The sequence below is a fragment of the Anser cygnoides genome, chromosome 11 (assembly GCF_040182565.1).
Source record: "Anser cygnoides isolate HZ-2024a breed goose chromosome 11, Taihu_goose_T2T_genome, whole genome shotgun sequence".
Taxonomy (NCBI): domain Eukaryota; kingdom Metazoa; phylum Chordata; class Aves; order Anseriformes; family Anatidae; genus Anser; species Anser cygnoides.
Window position 1 is genome coordinate 12,638,157 of NC_089883.1, and position 16,214 is coordinate 12,654,370.

The 16,214-nt window shown below is 39.8% G+C and overlaps 1 protein-coding gene across 5 annotated transcripts in view; it reads right to left on the bottom strand.

The window, feature by feature from the left end:
* HCN4 (hyperpolarization activated cyclic nucleotide gated potassium channel 4) overlaps positions 1 to 16,214 on the bottom strand; it is a 151,232-nt gene that overhangs the window by 132,106 nt on the left and 2,912 nt on the right. For all 5 annotated transcript variants that reach the window (XR_010834150.1, XM_067003709.1, XM_048081409.2 and 2 more), the window contains one exon: positions 9,040 to 9,131. Coding sequence is in view for 2 of the 5 variants with exons in the window: in XM_067003710.1 (XP_066859811.1) it covers positions 9,040 to 9,089 (50 nt within the window). In the remaining 3 variants the exon portion in view is untranslated. Of the gene's footprint in view, positions 1 to 9,039; positions 9,132 to 16,214 lie in introns of those variants that run through there.

Sequence of the window (16,214 nt, forward strand, 5' to 3'; positions counted from 1 at the left end):
CTAGTCCTCTTGTAGCACCAGAACAGTACTGAATAGTGTTCACAGCTATTTATTCTTTCCAGAAGGATGCATTGCTCTGCCCATCAAAACATACCTGCCAGAAACTGTCATTAAAAAAAAAAAGAGAAGCCTTTGTGAGTCATATGCAGAGCTTTTCAACAGTTGCTAAAGCAGGATTTTGGAACTGCAGAGAGGAAACAGTTACCTTTCCACAGCTTTTAATAGCTGCATGTCTTTCCACTGACTTCAGTGCTCTTAACATAGCATGAGAAAGGCAACTGCTGTCTGAGGGGACCTTACCTCTGCACTGCACTCAAGCAGTTTCAATGCACATTCTTACTGAATTAAGCAGTTTTAATGCACAATCTTACTGAATTAAAAGTGAATTCTGCATATCTGCACTACATACGTCACACTGCACCAAAATATCTTTCAACAGTGTTCCAAGCACTACGAGTAATAGCTGTCGCTTATGTGCTTTTTACACCCCATCAGTAAGGGGAAAAGTGCACGGCTGTTACCCACCCACATGTGCACAGAGCTATTGTCAAATGTCCACAATGATATGCACCTTGCAGCTGAAGCAAAAAGTCATCAGATTTGTCAAGATCCTTAGATTCTTTCTAGAGGATGGTAGTTGTCTTTGTAGAACTCAATGATTTTAAATACAAAACATTTTTCAGTGAGAAAATGTAGACTGGCAACCCTCATGCAAATTGGAACAAGTTGACCATGACTATACCCCATGACCTGAAATAGCAGATATCTAATGCCATTTTTCACTCTGCCCACACACACTTCTACACACAAACACACACTTACTAGTGAATACGCCCCTCAGATCTACACTGCAGGCATACACATTTGGTCACAGTCATTTACTCCATTGATTCAGAATCAATGGAGAGCAATAAGCATTTCCAGGCACAATTCCTTAGTCTAACCACATATTCCTGTACCTGTGATAGGCTGGACATTCTGATGCTGTCACTTTCTCTTCAGTGCTTAAAACATGGAGTGTGATTACATGTTGCCCTGAGTGGAACAACAGTATCTAGACACACAGAGGAGCATGAAACAAAACTCCAGAATTTTAGAGACTAATGGGTGGCTGCCACGGAAAAAAAATAAAGACTAAAGGCACTCAGAGAAGCTGCAGAATTAACTTTCCTGAATAAAATGAGTCTTCTCCATATTGAGTTGCAACTATGTAATACCACAAAATGCAGAAGTTCACAGATGCTTCTCGAACTTCTTTTAACTGCACTAAAAACAGCTGAGAGTACGTGAGCCTCGTGTGGGCTTTTTAGGGGTATGACACCTCTGTAATGGTTTTCTTCAGGAACGGATTTGCCCATTCACAAGGAAATCTTGGTCAATAACCTTCTTGCATCCACAGATTCAGAATTAATCATGTTCTCTGCTACACTGGGCATAAGTTGCCATGTCCCACAGGAATATACTGCAGCCTTAGTAGATATCCTCCCCCTGACTGCTTTGACAAGTAGGGTTAAAGTGTGTACCACAATTACCCTGGATTTTTGCACAGCTATGGTGTTTAGTGAGTTGAGGTATAGAAGCTGCTTCTGACTGACTGCGGCCATTTGTATACTACTTGGAAAAGATATTACAAAGAGAATGAAACAATATATTCTTGGTAGAAATTCCTGACATTTCCTACCATTACAATAACCAACATCTTAGAGCTAGATTTGTAACTGGTAGGGATCTAAAAATAATTTAGCAGTACTTAGGAAACAGTTTTAATCTATCGAGTCACACTGCCCTCCACTCCCTTGCTATAGGAATGCATCACAACTGTGAATTCATGGAGAGAAAAATGCTAAAAAAATGCTAAAATGACCATAAAACAGAGTAGTATCACTTCCATCTTCTGACTGGAGGATGGAGGTACACCACAGGGGATGAGGAATATATATATGTGTACACACACACTTACATACAAACAGTCTTTTTGGTACAAAGATTGTTTGGTGGCAAACCAGAGGTTGACCCCCAGTTTCCTGCATCCCTGCGTTTAGGTCCTCATTCACTGTTAGTCTTTTCCCAGCTACATTAGGAACCCCTGGCCAAAGAGCTCTAAGCAGGAAAGGCAGAGACCATCACCCTGCTCTGCCTAGCAACCATTATCAACACGCACATTTTTATCGTCTTTACTCTTGCCCTCGTATCCATAATGCCTGAGCAATTACCACCCTATAATTTCCCTCTACATTGCAGCAACAGTTCTGTGCTTCAGCAGGCATAAAGTGCCTTAGGCTACCTATTTTCAAGATATGACTGCACATCTGGGGCACATACATTAGTTCAACAAAAAGTCTGAGATGAAACAGACCAGAATTCTATTGACTTACCTTTGTATTGCTGCAGATATACAGTACAGAATAAAACTACTGCAGATATACAGTACAGAATAAAACAGCTCAGATTACTAGCTAACATAGTGGTTTGCCAAACTTCTGAACACAAAATTAAGTGGAAATCATTTTAAACTCAATGAATGCATGTTTTTGGAGGCGGGATATGGATTACTGAGATTTTTGACAGTATTTCAGACCACAAGGGATTGCTACAAATTGACTGAATCAAGCCAAAGTACTCCCTTGTTCACAATTTAGCAAAAACTAACACCTAGGCTGCATCCATTTCTACAAGCAATACACAAACCCAACAAATGTAGGTGTTGCTGCTTTCCTGGGAGCATACACTTCCCATTCGGCAAAGCTTCACCACATGGCTTCTTGCAGACAAAGAATTTGGAGTAGAAATTAGACCTCACTATTCTTAAAACACAACAGGAATAAACAAATCACATTTCCAAGAAAACCCATCTCAGTGGAGTTGTCAAAGTTGATACAGGGAAAAAGACACCAGAAATAATGGCTCGCATTTAATAGTGATAATGAAACAACCGAACACACGCTTGTACACAAATACACACACACAAACGCATGCAAGACTTAGTTCCCGAGGATCCACATACATTCAGAATCTTTACCAACTCCTTTTGTGAATGACACAAAGATTGGAAAAGTAATAATGATTTCTGTCAGCACAACACAGCACTTTGGTAAATTGAAAAGATTTAACAATGTCTGTTTTAATACAGCAATGTGCAAGGTCATGCACGTAGAAGCAAAATCTAGAAGTGCCTACAGATCAGGGGTTATATCCTGACAAAGCAGAGAACCTGAAAAGGACTGCGTGTCTGCACGGGTTCTCAAGGCTTTTGTAACCATGGACTATAAGCAGCTATGTAGTGAGGAGGAAATGGAAAGATCTGGGAGAAATCCCTAAAGTAAGGGAAGAGTTCAGTATGTTTAATTTATCTTAAAAGGGGATCAAGAGATGAGGTGATTATTTATGAAAAGGCATTATGCTAACAACTAAAGAGCTTTGTAAGTGAGCACTGCAACACATAAAAATAACAACTGTCTCCAAGTAAGTGGGAGATAAATAGAGAGTACACTTTAAAAGCAAGCTGATTAACTGGCAGAACAAACTGACAGAGGAGACGCTGAATTTTCAGTTATTAAACAACTTTGTATCAGGACAGGGTGCTCTCCTGGAAGGTTTGCCTTAGCCAGATATGACTTCTCACCTTTCAGTGAGGAATAGATTAATGAAATGGTCCCTTTGCTTTTGCCTTCAGAGAACCTAGGACAGCTATGCAATACGCATTATCTTCGTGGGAGAAACGCTATAGGCCAATACCTAATTTTTTTTCTGAACTACAAATACAGACAGAAGCCTATCACTATGCATAAAATAGCAACTGCCAAAGCAAGAAGTCACCCAGATGACATGACCAGTCAAGTATGTGCAGGTAGGTGGTGCATGCACGAGAAGTTGTACGGCCTAATGTATGTTAATTCAAAATCAAGTGCATGTACACTGAGCAAACATACTGAAGCAATTTGAGAACTAAATACAGTCTTTAACATCTACTGGTACTACTTCTGTTAAATTCTTTTAAAAATAACAATGCTATGCAACACGTACACAGTTTTAGCTATAGCCTAGGTCTAGACAGCGCCCTCCTGGCTACACATTCACTTGTGCCTGTCTCAAGTAGCAACTCACGGCCTGAACTCTTCCCAGACAGATAAAAAGTGTCCTTCATACTTTTGCTCTGCTCTCTTTGAGTAACTGACCTGTTATGACTGCTCAGCTGTGGGTGACAAAAGCAAGTCCTATATAAACCAAACTTCTGTGTTCTCTTCCTGTGTGGAAGAAGCTAACTGGTTCTCACTAGAGGCCCTGTTTCTGTGTTAACAATCCACAACCTGCACAATTCCAGAGGTATTACTGCCCAGTGTGCCATGTGCTTAGCTAACAGCATGTCAATTCAAATTACAATTGCTCTGAGGAAAGAGCCTTACAAACAGAAGCCTTCCTGGTGGCTCAGCAGATTGGTCCATTTGCCATACATGGTAGAACAAGTTAGCCTTTTCTGACTATGCCTTTGGAGTAAAAATGTCTCATTAAATAATAACTATGGCAGGAGTGAGCGCTACTAGATGAGCACTAAGCAGGTACCCAACTGAGTCTAATCTCACTGGCTGGGAGCAAACACGGTTTGCTTTTGCATGCCCAACATCTGGATGCAGGCAATGAGCAGAAAAGCAAACAGGGTACCAGGCAAAATGTAGGACTCCCGAGGAGCATAGATGGTAACTCTAGGACACCCCTTATCTCCCTGTCACAGCTCCAAATCAAGCCAGGACACTGCCTGTTCCCTAGCACAGCACACAGGTCTGTTATACAGATTCCTGTGTTGCCCTCCTCACCATACCTGACTGTCACCCAGCTGTATGGTAAGCAATCCGATCACCACACAAAGTTTGTTCCTTTTCCTTATTTTGCCTTCAGGTCTCAATTCTGTGGTGTTTGCATACATAAGAGGGCTGACCAAGAACAGCTTCTTAGTACAGTGAAAAGATTCCAACTCAGTGGTTCATCTGATAAGCATCCTCAAAATATCTCAATACAATTGTAAAAATAAATTGTGTCCTTTCACTGTGCAAAAGGAAGAATTAATATTGAACAGCTACAGGTCCAGTCAGACATAGCTCCTGTGTGACTGAGCCAAGTTTATAATTACTTCTTCTACTTTATCAAGCTTCAAGCAATGCACTTCAATGGAGAAAGTCAGCAAGAACAATTCTGAAGTTAACTTGACTAATGGAATTTGTAAACTTTCATATAAGAAAAGGCATCAGCTGGAACCTCAACTCCCTGACTTGTTCCCTTTAATCAGCAATGACTTGCCAGTATCGTCTGGATCTTCACGCTGTTTCAAAGAGCACATCAAAAAGACTAGATAGAGAAGTATTTTGTCTTTTATTTTTTAGACTAACTCCTTTGTGGACATTTCTTTCTCAATTGTTCTCCTATGCCCCTGCAATCACACTTCAATAACATTAAGTTTCACGATCCCTCCTTCTTACCCAGATTAAGCTTTAGAAGTTATAAGGTAACTCGGTTCGTCGCATCACATCACTGACAGATACTCCCACCTCTCTTGTAAGAAAGAATTGCATTTCTAGCCCTTACGTTTGCAAACTAGAGCTTGGAAATACGTGCGCACTGAGCATCTAAGCCTACTGTCATTCTAGAACAACAAAAGAGGTGATGGATTGGCTCAGGAACCAATGTTCTTGAAGCCGGAGATTGTCCATTGGTGTCTATAAAATGCAAGCAAGGCAGCCATAATGGAATAAGGGGGTAGCTGCTTGCTGGTGCTAATTCCATGGGTACCTATGGCAAGGCTGAACAGAACCTTCTCATCTCGTTATTTCATAACTAAGGTGTCCCGTAGTACTCATAGATAAGCAAACACTCTGCTGAGGCACTAAGAACTGCCTAGTTCATTGCACCCTTAACCCTCCCCTATAAATTCCTGATTACCGTTTTGTTAGGGAAAAAATAACAATTTACATATTTATGAGCAGATGATAGAACATTTAAAAACTGATCAAAGACACAGTGTTGTGAAAAGACTGCTTTATATATGCCTGAATGGGAGAAAATTCCTGACAGTTTAAGTCCATGAGCTTGCATTTCAGGCTGATCAGTTAACATTATGAATGTAAGTGGCTATTATTCTTGTATTTCCTACGACAGCAATAGAAAGTCACATTTATGTATCATATTGCAGGCAAAGACACTCTATTCTGGCTCAAGCCAAAGTTGCCTGTGGTATGTGCTTCTGACCCAGTACATCATCTTTGGCTCATGGGTAGAGACTATCTAATACCCTGCTGGTGCATGATGTGCAATGATCAGATTAGCAAGTGCCTACAGTGTGATAAGCAGTATAAATCAGTCAGAACTGCAGAAGAATCTCTTCTGATCTGTAGAAAACTGCAGTCCGTAGCGTACTTTTTTCTCCCATCCTACTGACAGTGCCTGCGCTGCAAGCAGTGCCTCCCCATGCCCAGCACTCCTAGCTGAATTAGGAGCTGGCCCTCTGATTCTGAAAGCCACTCTTACTGATTTTCAATCGGTTTAAGGCAAGACAAAAAATCTGAGTTTAAAGCATATAACAGCGTGATCCTAAAAGTTGCCTCCTGGCATATTTTATGTAGCTAAGGATTTACCCAGTTTCATCTGTTTCCATTCTGACAACAGGGAATAATTTGGAAATCCTTCTTTGTGGAAATAGTAATTGTGATGAAGTTGTATGAGATGAGAGGAGTTCAAAGCTAAGTATCTGAAAATCAAGTAGCACTTCATGGTATATACTAAAAACTGATGGGCTTAAGTGATTTGGCAAACCTAGAAAAGGTCACTTGGCAATTAAGTAAGTGACAGAGGTTGTTTCAGGACATGTGTTCTTGCTTCTTGAAGGCTTATTATTACAGCAGGTAAGAGAGGCTGAACGTCTGTACACCGGGAGAATGAATGATTCATGTGCAAGTGTGCAAAATTCACACAATTCTCATTTCCCAGATGCTGTACATGATATGCTGAGAGTTTCTTTCAGATTTGCATTGTCTAGGTTTTTTAAAAGAATGAATAAAGGAATTTTATCCATCCCTTCTTAAAGGATGAGTAAGATATTTATTTCTAACCTAGCACTGATAAAGATTGGTGTCTGGGTATAATGCCTGAAATGATTTCTTAAGTATTATGTATGGCTTATTTGATGTTGCATGAACTTTGTTTTAGTACTGCTCCCTGGTCTGTTTGCTGCACCCCTCTCCCTGCTTTTTGAGCAGGATGGAGAAAGGGGGTCCTTACTTCCGTTCAGGAAAGGCTGATGCCTGTTCTTAAGGGAGGGAATCATGAGAACAGTGTGCAGTAATGGATCTCTGGGGAAAAGTATACAATCAAGAAAATCCAATAAAAACGTTTCCTTGCTATACTCTCAAAGCTTCTAGTAAGCTATGGCTCAGGGTCTTTCTGGTTATCAAGGATACCTCTATGTTTAACAGCCCATCACACGTTTTCTTCATCTTGAATTTGCCTGATTACTTTTCATACCCATGTAAACTTTTGGCATCCATAACACCCTATAGCAAAGGAGCCTGTACGTTAATTGTGTGCTCTGCATTTTGTACTTTTATACCTTTTTCTTAAAAGGAATAAAACCTTTCAACATCTGAAATAATATATTTTTCTTCGTTTTACAAAAAACTCTGATTAATGCAGCCTTTACTTTGTTGCTTTTCAAAACCTTACGAAACAATGGTCTTACAGAACTCACACCTGTTGGAGAAGAAAAGCTACAGATTGCATTACCTTGCTGTGCTGCTTTGAACGTAAATGAAAAGCCCAGACAGCCTGAAAGGATCATTTCTTCTAAACATGGAGTGTGTTTAACTTTACTTGCAAGCATGTGAGTCTGCACTGACACCGAAAAGCAAAGTACTTTCTGCTGTGCACTGTACAACAAGACCTTTAACATTGCCAAATACTCTTAAATTGCTGCTATGTTACTATTTTAAGTACTGAGCCTCTTCGGTTTGGCTTTTTACTCCACTAGTGAGATATCTACAAGTGGAATGGGCAGCTCTCACAAGCAGGGTCATCTTGCCCTTCTATATGGGATCATACCTTCCACATGGATTTAAACTCAGAACATACAGCGGAACTGAACCTTCAAGGCCAGAAGTATAAATCAACAAAAACTTTCAGACTGCTACTACCAAGACAAATAGACAAAGCCCACCCGCATGCCAGTGAGCTTCATTCTGTTTTGAAGGTAATTCAGCGCAGTAGCATTTATGCACTTCCTTCCAACAGGTTTCTCTGACCACCCAGGGAGCATGAAGAAAACCATGGTGAAGGATATGTGGAAGTCATATCAAAACCATCTTTTTTTGGAGGAAATGTCAGAGTGGTAGGTGATTTGTAGATTCTCTACAGCAGTGGCTTTCAATCAGTCACACTACTCTACAGAATATGGAACAGCCTCTGAGACACTGGAAATTTTAGCACAGAAAGCCATTCCCTTCCAGTCCTTTACCTCTTGAGTTAAAAGTATTCTCTGTCAGACTCTTAAAAAATAGACACGAACCAGCTTTTTGACATTAACACTGCTGTAATTCAGACATTTTAGATTTACTTTATAGTAAGTGTGGTAGAGCTGTCAAAATGTTTTTCTTTGGAAAGGGTTTTTTTGTTATTTTTGAAAAACAATGCTATGCAGCATGTGAGGAAGAAAAAGAAGCTTCAGAATGATCTCCAACCTTCCACTCTGACCCTCAGCCTCAGTTCCACTCAGGTAACAGAAATGTCTCTAATATTACACTTTTCTTGATTAATGTGATAGCTTATGCCAAATGACATCTAGTTTTCCATTGACATCAGGCGGTTATTAAATGTTAGCAAATACCCCATTCTCTGGAATGCTAAGATAGGAAAACAAAATATCTTCTATCCCAGATGGCATTTCATCTATCATACTTGATTTTTTGCTGAGAATAACAACTAAGATTGTGTTTATTTGCATCCCTGTCTATTCAGGTCTTGTGTTAACAACAACAAATAAGACAGAGAGGCTCTCCTTACCTTCTGTCAAAGGATATCAAGAAGAAATCAGCTGAAGCTGGCAAAACCATTCTGCTGTGAATTTGCTAGAAGATCAGAGCCATAGCCAGGTTCTGCAAAAAATGACAACAGATACCTCTCAGTTTTCATGCAGCAACTAAATTAGACTGAACTAAGCAATTGCCTACTGTATTAAAATTAAAACATAACTTAGAGTATGGAAAAGACATTCCATATTTATGAAATGCTGACACTAAGCTTTGCTCCATAAAACATAGAAAAACAAAACCAGTTCTTGTCCAAGGCAGGCACAGAGATGAAAGTGGGTTGTTTTAGTTATTTTAAACGCATAGCTTGACAGAATAGCCAAAACTTAATCATGCTTGCCTATTTGGCAACTGCTCCTCAGTGGTATCAGTTGCAACGGAGATGATTGTGTCTGGCCACCTGTGTCATATGGGAGCACAAGAGACTGATATTCACACTTGGAGGCTGCTCAGGTTGATGGGTGTCCAGCTTTGTTATAGGGTATTTACATGCTAGCCCTAATAATGCTTGCAGATTGGCAGTCCATGAGCATCAAAGGACACATTTCAGATGACAGTATTTCTGCACATTGAGTAGAAGCCAAAGGTTTCACTGGTAGAAGACCTTGGCCAAAGTCTCACATGCAAAATTTAGTTGTTTGCCTTTTGCATCCTTTATGAATTGATAGGCTAAGATGATGGCCAGGTACTCTTCCTATGGAGAGTACTGGGGGGTTTTCAGCAGAAGACCCACGTCCCCAAACTTGCATTGCCTAGCTCACTAACTTAGCCTACAGTTAGCAAACTACAGGCCAAAGCATACAACCCATTTCTTCAGAGGCTTCCAATGGATCTTTAGAGTAAAAGGAAATAGAGTAAGCAAATACTGCAATTCAGTAGCAAATCATAATTGACTAATCATAATTTACTAATGCCAGAAAGCCAGACTTCTGTTTGTTTCTTGTTTTCCAGGTAATTGCTATTTCAGGCACTGAACACATGGTCTTACACTGTACACGTTGCATAAGCCACCATCCCAGGCCTCTCCAGCACTTATAGATGTGATTTGCAAACACAAATCCTGGAGTGAGGGAGCGGCAGGCAGCAATATGGAAGCCAGCACTGCCCCTCTACTCCCTTCAGCAGCTCATTAGTTCCCTCGCATTAAAGGGTAGCCTGACTTTACAGGGGACAGTCACTGTTACTGAAACAGAGTGGTTGTGTCAAGTCTCTCTCCAACTATCCAAGAGTTCCTGAAGTATCTCAGCTCAGGTACCGGCTTTTCATTTATTGTACATGGGTTTGAGATACACTTGAAAACATCAGTGGAATGATTGCTAGCCACGGTGAATCCCTGCAGCTAGGCAATAAAACTGACAGAAGAAACTGAATGTTTATAAAGCTATATACATGGGCAAAACAACCACCCTAGCCTTGCTTATACAGAGAGGTACTTTCAGGTAACAATTACCACTAAGGAACAAGATCATGGGGTTACCTCAGGCAATCCTAAGGAAATGACAGCTCAGTACACACTAGTTTTTAAAACACAAATAATATATTAGGAATTAATAGAACCAGAGCAGAAAAATTGTTACCACCATGTATTTTTTACTGGTGTATTCCACACACCGAATATTGTACATGCTTTGGACACCTCATTTAATAAGGATACAAAAGAAAAAGGTAAGATGATTTCAAATGAACAAATCCATAGACGAAAAACTAGGAAGACAACAACCCTGGTTTAGGAACTCGTTATGCAGAAATTTCTGTAGACCAAGAAAAGGCACTAGGAAAGTGTTCCTATATCACCCTCACTTCGCTTCATATGCTTCCTAACCAGCCACTGTTAGCCAGGGGTATTGGCTTACAAGGATTTGTTCTTGTATAAGAAATTGAGCTTTTTCTAAGATCTCATTGGGGAAAAAATGCTGTTTTCTGGGCACTGAATCACCCATTTGAATGTACAGCGTATGTCTTGTGTTAGGAAGGCTTCAGAAACATGCTCAATAACCTCAGAAAATGAAAGATGCTTATATACTTTGTCCCGAGCTCTGCTTCTGCTGCAGTTCAAGAAGAAAAACAAATATCCATTACTATGGATGATAATAAAGCCTTCTCACCTAGGCGTAGCAGTATCTGAAATGTGTGATTACTTGATGCATGCAAGACAAAAATGCTGCTTCCTCCTTTCCAGAAAGTTAACTGGTTGTTTAGTTTGCCAAATTACAGCTTCACAGGTGAGTTTCTTGTGATACGCAGGAAGAGAGCACTCAAGAATAGGGACAGATTATATGCCTGCCACTGATTGGAAAAAGATATCCAACAGAACATAACCTTATTTTGAATGTCTGACTTACGCTGTTTCAATCTACCATTACCAATGAGATTTCAATATGGGGCTAATGGGAACCCAACCCAAAGAGCTGACAGTGAAAAAAAAGAATCATACATATTCAAATTAACAAGAAAACTATAGTGTACGTTACAGCATAGTACACTTTCTGTGCTGCATCACGTGCAATCTAATGTCAAAGCAAAAGCCCTTCAGGGCTGGGGAAGGAATGGGTCTTTAATTTTTGGTTTAGGCTGTCAGCACAAAGAAAAATTTCCTATGTAGCACTGCATGCTTCTGATCAATATTCTTCTCCTCCACATACTAACTGTCATCTTTATTGAGATGGGAATGTTTCCGGTATCTAATATTACATTATTTGGGGATGTAACAAATACCTGATATTTCATTCCCTAGCTCATAGGCTCCTGGCACAGGATATTGCCAATTTTCATGGAAGTTACTCGTATCCTGCTGCAGACCTCCAGTTTACATGTGGCAGATATGAGCGACTGCATTAACCTTAATCTGAAGGAAAACATTTTATTATATAAGCACAGCCCTGCTCCCATAACATTATTCATATCAATACAAAACATGGGGGAGACTGAACAAGTAAATTAAATAGTGTTCTGCTGCTTGTTTCCTAAACCATGTGGGATCTTAGGGGACTACAGACTCCTTCTGGTAGGGCACACAGTCCAGGTTGCGTGTCAGACTGCAGTACTGATACGCACCCACATTATCACTGCTGCCCTATCCAGCTCATGGTGCCTCAGCAATCCTGAGGATACCCTGGCTGACTTCTGTCTTCACTTCAGACCATCTGGGAGCACTAAACTGTACTGCCACCTCATAGTGCTGCTGCCACTCTTCCATCACCCTCTCTCCTCACAAAGAGATGTCAAAACTAGCATCGAATCACCACTTTGTCACAACAGCAGTGATGCTGGGCAGGCATATAGCATGCTAAATGCACAGAATAAGAGGCTGCAAGCTAAAGACTGTTTTCTGCATCTCTGGTGGACAGGGCAAAACATAATGGCTTTGCATGGCAGCAAGTGAGATTCATTCAGACATTATCAAAAGCTTTCAAAAGGTGAAGATAGTTCTGCACAAGAGTAGATAGCCCAGGTAATTCTGGAATTGTGTCACTGAAGATTTTCTTGCAAGCAGCTTTGCCAAGAGAGTCAAAGTTTGTAGGAAAAGAAAAATATTTTGTAAGGCCTAGCCTACAAATATTAAACTCAGCATGCTTCTGGATTCCTAGAGAAATAATTGTGCACAGAGCTTTATCTGGTGGTTTTGGGTTTGTCATAGCCCATCCGTGAATGGGAAATCTTGGCAATGAAAGGACTGTTTCTCCTCCAACAATCCTCATCAAAAAAGGGGCATACTACAAATGGCTTATCTCCAATCTGCAATTCTCTCTTCCACCCATCTGTAAATTTGAATTAATTAATAAATGCCCTTATGCTTTCAAGGTCATGGAAAATGAAAGGCGCCCAGCAAAACGGAGGCACTGTCAGTGAAGGGTTTTTATTATTATTATCGCAAACAGAAAATTTGTGAGGCAGAAGCACTTTCATCTATGCCATACGAGGGAAGTTGGAAAACTTAAAAGGAGAGAAAGAACGTAAATAAACTGTGCTTTGAATAAATGTGACCCTTCCCTAAAAAAGACTAAGGCTTTAGAGAACAGAGTCTCAAAACACATGATGAGGCCAAAGACATCATTAAATCAAGGATCTTCAAGCAAATTCAGCCATACTGTCTTTTTTGTTAGTCCCTGTTGATAGTGGACAAGATGTTTTCTACTGGCTGCTCACTGAAGAACTGGCACAGGGCTCTTCCACTTCTGGCCAGAGAGACCTCACATAGATAAGCTGTTTTTTGACAACTGCATCTGCGTACTTATTTGAAGCTCCTGGCTCAACCCAAAACTCTCTAGTGAATCTTACCACAATTAAAATACATAAATGATAGAACTACACGGCTACATTTGTGTCACATAATTTAATGTCCACATCACATACACTGCTATAGGAGATTCCACAGCTTCCTTGTAAATTTCAAGCACCCTCAACAGGAAACAAATAAAATGATTTAGGGAGTAAGATGAAAATATCATTTAGATATATAGCACTTGACAAGTTATGAACAACACCATTAGATAAATGGCAACAGCACGTGTACTTATGGAAACACTTTCTGGAGACACACGCAGACTGAAACTTTTGGAAATAAAGATAAATGAAAATTTCTTTGGAGAAAATGTTTTGATTCTGGAGAACAAGAAGGATCAACTGCTTAAAAATTCTGGAAGACCCTAACCAGAAGGATCACTTAATTCTTGCGCTGCCTCAATGGCAGAATGTCCATCAATTATTAATCTTGATATGGCCACCAAAAAGAACAACTCTGAAGTCTACCTGCAAAATCCATTTCAGCCTGATGCCTAATTCAAGTCAGACTTTTGCTATTTTGTAAGGCAGGAGTGAAGTTTAGTCACTCAGAAAATGGGCCAATTTGTTTCCTCTTTTTCACTTAGACATTTAAAACTCATTGCAAGGCATAGAGTTCAGCAAGGAAAAAGGTGAAACAGGATAAAAACCATGAGGAAGATTCAATGGCTGCAGCTCAACAGCTGGGGAAAGAGGTCTCTCAGCAGGTGTGTGAACTTCTGACACTCCTCAGGACAGCAGAAGCCATCATACTGGGCCTGCAGCATCACACAGCACTTGCCTTCAAATTGCTGCAACCTCTGAGTTCATCTCCCTCAATGCTGACATATGTTGACAGACCTGCATGAAGACATTCTTGTGATGGATACAGAACTGCTATGTAATAATCAAATACTGAGATGTAATTTCATTAGCACTGAGAAATCTGGGCAGCGAGGCTTCTGACTGTCAGATCACATTCAGATAAAAGAAGGACCAATTAACTATGTGAGACGTTGATTAATGGAAATGAACCTGTCAGTTTCAGAGGAAGTCACACAGCTACTAACAAAGCAACTTGAGCATAAGGTAACACAGTTTATTATAAAAATCAAAGCCATAAATCAAGTATTCTGAATAGAACATTTTCACTAGCCTGTTATATATGCCACTGTGAGTAATCCTATTTATCCCTCTAGCGCAGCTGGATAGAAGAGGATGGTAAGCTGTCAGTACCACAGGGGAACCTTCAGAATAGATCGGAAGCACCTTTGGTTGCTTATTTTATCCATTTCATGCATCTGGTAGCCCTTATTTTGTTAATACATTACTTGTTGTCCGACTTGTGGAAGCGTGCGCTTTTGGCAAACATACACTCAAACTTAGTAAGGAAGTTATGGTAACACAACTTTGTTATTGCTGTTATCACCACCATTAGTATTACAATTAACATTGTAAATTGCTAAAAAAACAAACAAACAAAAAAACACTAGGACCAAAACCAACAGTCATATATTCTGTATAATCCAGGCTAGTAAGCTATTGCATCATTTTGCCCTACTCTCAAACAGTATCAAATCTGTTCTCATCTTCTCTCTGAGGAAAAACAATTTTTAACACATTATCAAATCCATATTGTGCAGGAACAGATCTCTCTTCCTGCTTGTACCTCTCTGCTTCTGGCTCTCTAAAACTAAAAGCTTTAAATGTTCAACAAGGTAAAGACCCTGCATTTTAACTTTTTGAATTTTAATTTTTCCACATGCTACTACAGCCTAAGACCACAGTAAGAACAAATTGCAAAATGAAATCACATACATAAATTGCAAAATAGCAAACAAAACCAGGGGAAAATTACAGTAAAAAAAGTAAAGGGCATACTTCTGAGTTGAATGGACACAGCTGTTTTGGCAATGATATTAACATGCAATCAAAAGAACAATAATGGTTGAAAAGTTTTGTGAGAAGTACCAGACTTCAATTTTCAGGAACATTCACAAGGAAAAGTTGAGCTAGTGGGATTATTTGTGAATCAGGGCATAGTAAGGTTGCAAGACAGAAAAACATTTATTGCTTCACAGTCTCTCTTCTCTGTAGCATTTCCTTGTACATTTAATATCTATACATATCAATAGGCGGTATGTATTTGGTAACAAAGTAGATTGGTCACTAAGCCCTACAGGCAACAGTTGCAGAGGGAATAAATTTGAAGTCCTGACCATAAAGGTGGCTGGGAGAGGTTGTAAGGAGGCTAGTAAAAATGAAACTCATTACTTGAAACAAGCAAGTTGAGGAAGGTAAGGTGCACTTGAAACAACAAAAGAAGCTGGGGGACAAAAGAAGTTGAAGAAAAAATAATAGACTTAACAGACATGCAAGAGATCATTAACAATCCACCTTCATGAAGATAAATCAGCTTTACCAATAGGCTCCCTTTCACTTTAGACCTTAGGGGCACTGTGTGGATTATTATGCACCAAATTATAACTGCTGTTTAGCTTTTTTTAATGTTTCAAACAGAAAATACTTTACCTGCTTTTTCTTGACAGAAATTGATGTGTAGATTGCTGACTGATTGAAAGATAACACCCAGACTGACATATACCAGACCAACACCTCAGCAAAATCCAGCCAGTACCATGTGATGGAGTAAAAGACATGGAGGTAAGCCACACAGTGATTTGACAAGAGAAGGAAGGAACTATAAAGCTCACCTGTTTAAGGAACTTGCCACTTTAAGGGATTAAATTATTTAAAGTGTCCCAACCCAAATCATTTTTAAAATGGCTTTTACCTTCCAGTCATCTTTCCCTTCCCCAAATTATCAGCAAAGGCCATTTTAGGAGGACAACAGGAATGGTTACTTTCGATATACTACTGCCTTTTACA